Source organism: Rhincodon typus, chromosome 29, assembly GCF_021869965.1.
Source record: "Rhincodon typus isolate 14 chromosome 29, sRhiTyp1.1, whole genome shotgun sequence".
Classification (NCBI taxonomy): Eukaryota; Metazoa; Chordata; class Chondrichthyes; order Orectolobiformes; family Rhincodontidae; genus Rhincodon; species Rhincodon typus.
Window position 1 is genome coordinate 22335949 of NC_063360.1, and position 2476 is coordinate 22338424.

At 37.7% G+C, this 2476-nt stretch overlaps 1 protein-coding gene across 1 annotated transcript in view; it reads right to left on the reverse strand.

The window, feature by feature from the left end:
- Window positions 1-1312, reverse strand: part of LOC109912504 (nuclear receptor ROR-beta-like) — a 41539-nt gene extending 40227 nt beyond the window's left edge. The window contains exon 1 of the mRNA XM_048614263.1: window positions 1287-1312. Coding sequence (XP_048470220.1) covers window positions 1287-1296 — 10 coding nt within the window. The 5' untranslated portion in view covers window positions 1297-1312. The remainder of the gene's footprint in view (window positions 1-1286) is intronic.
- Window positions 1313-2476: the final 1164 nt, after the last annotated feature.

Consider the following 2476-nt stretch of genomic DNA (forward strand, 5'->3'; position numbering starts at 1 on the left):
CCTGCTGTGTTCATCCAGCCCTGCACCTTGTTGTCTCGGATTCACCAGCATCTGCAGTTCCTACTATCTCTGATAACAACCAATACTCCATTTCAGTCAATGCCTTTGGAACGCTCTAACGGCTTAGTGGGTTATGTGCTAAATGAAGTTTCGCTGAGGCACACAGATCAGGATTGAACTAGTTGAATGCCCATTCTGTGCTGAATTAGCCAGTTTTAAAACAAAAGGCAGTGGATATGTTTCAATTGGTTTTAGTATCTTCAATATAAGGAGCAAAACAAACTCTGCTAGAGTACTAGCTTGTCCAATGAGCCCTGTTCAATTGTGAAAGTATCAGGTGCAGTCCAGAATGAGTTTCTCTGTTATAGCTGCCACTGCTGGATGATGTGATTCAGTGATTTTCTGATTGACAAATAAAGTGCAAGAACTTGGGCAAGGTTCCAGAAATAAGATGGAACAAAACTTTCAAGTGAATGAGGATAGGAGAAAGGGGGAAAGATAAAGAAAAAAAATGCATTCCGAGGCACGTGATTATTAAAAAAATTCTTTCATGCTGGTCCAATCTACAGATTTGGAACAAAACATCTTACATTGTTCATTAACTTGCCAAATGTTATCCATTCTTCCTCCTGTAACTGTTCTAAGCTAAAAACATTTTTGTGATTTCAGAAATAGCACATGGGGAAAAGATGCAAGAGAACTGATAAGCAGCATCCCTGAAACACAAACGTTTGTTGCAAGCTCTTGCCTATGCTGAGCATCAGCAGAATTTGGAGAGGCTGGTAAAACTGCAAACCACAAATGTCACTATATTCTTTACCAACAGCAGTCCCAACCGAAGAAACCATACCTCGAGACAAAGCAAGCTCTGAAAAAAAAAAGCACCTTTGGAAATGTACAGTTAAATTAGTTTTTCTGCCCACCTTACCGTATGCTTCAAGATTTACTATAGAAAGTCAAAATGACAGAAAGACTTAAAAGATATCTTTATACATCCAATCTTTATATTGACGCTATGGTTTGACACTACACAGTTCTAAAAATAGTCAATGTGTATCACACCAGTACATTAATTTTCTACTACAAATTTTATTGGTATGATAAAAATCTATGTTTTATCAATTTTACCACCCTTTTTGATCTTTAGATCCAGTGGTGCTGCTCTGTTTTACAGTTTGTCACACCATTACAAGTATTGGAAACTTGTGCAATAAATTAAACACAGCTAAACATGTATACACCAGAAACAAACTGGAACAGTTTTTTTTTTAAATTAACAGACTTACACGAGGACATCTTCTGTTGCTCTAGTGCTGCGATGTCGAGGTATTGAGTGCTTCCTATTTATTTGATTTGATCATCTTCCTCGAAGTGTGGAACCGCGGTGCAGTTACAAAAACGTATACAGTGGTGAGTACTTCCTTTAATTCAACAATAAGCAGTAGTCAAGCTATGCATATCTATTTACAGGCTGGATCGATGAACCACAGTTATGTGGTGTGCTGGATTTCTTAAACAACTATTTGAAACCATTTTGCCATAATATGTTAGACAATTTTCACAAGAGTGGGTCATGGGCTTGCACTGTGCTTTCACCTCTTGGTTTAAATCCAACCCAGTGATGAGATCGTAATCATATCTCCGGTTGCAAAATTCACTTGCAAAATTACTTCGAAGGTAGTATGAGCGTAGTGTCTAGTAACTGGCAAATTAAACACCACAATTTGCTATCTTACTCAACAAGACAAGTGGATCACCAATACAGGAAGAAGTGTTTTAGTTTGTACCTGGCTATTATATGGTGGAATCATGATTAAGCGCACGAGCCTCAACTTCAGTAAGCTCAAATATTCACCCAATCGTTGGAGAAAGGTTAATGCTTTCTTATTTATTGTTTATGGAGGAGTTCAGATTATGTTCACATGACTTAAGGTTCTTCAGAAAGCACAGCAATTCTCAGGACACAGTATGATAATGAGATTGAAGGGCATAAATGAAGGAAAATGCTTGCATTTATATAGCACCTTTCATAACATCCCAATTCAGTATGTTTGAAGTGTACTGACTGTATAACAGAAAAACAAATCACACCAACAAAACACCATCAGCAACAAGTCACATGACTGAATAATGTGTTTTAGTGATAATAACTTGCAGGATAAACACAGGCCAGGACACTGGAAAACTAACCCAGCTCATCTTCAAACAGTGACACTGATCTCTTATTACAAAGAGGACAGATTGTTCCAGCATTTAATGTTTTCTTTGAAAGATGGTACCTTCTACAGTGTAGCACTTGCTCAATACTGTACTATGGTGTCAGTTTGAAGTTAGTTGCTCATGTTTCTCAACTGGATCTTGATTGCACAACAACTAGCTCCGATTTGAGCTTGCTAACAAAGAGGCAAAGCTGTAGTCAGATGTTTGTCAACAAAAGACAAGCCTTCTTTTCTTGGTGGTAACATTTTCTTATGGA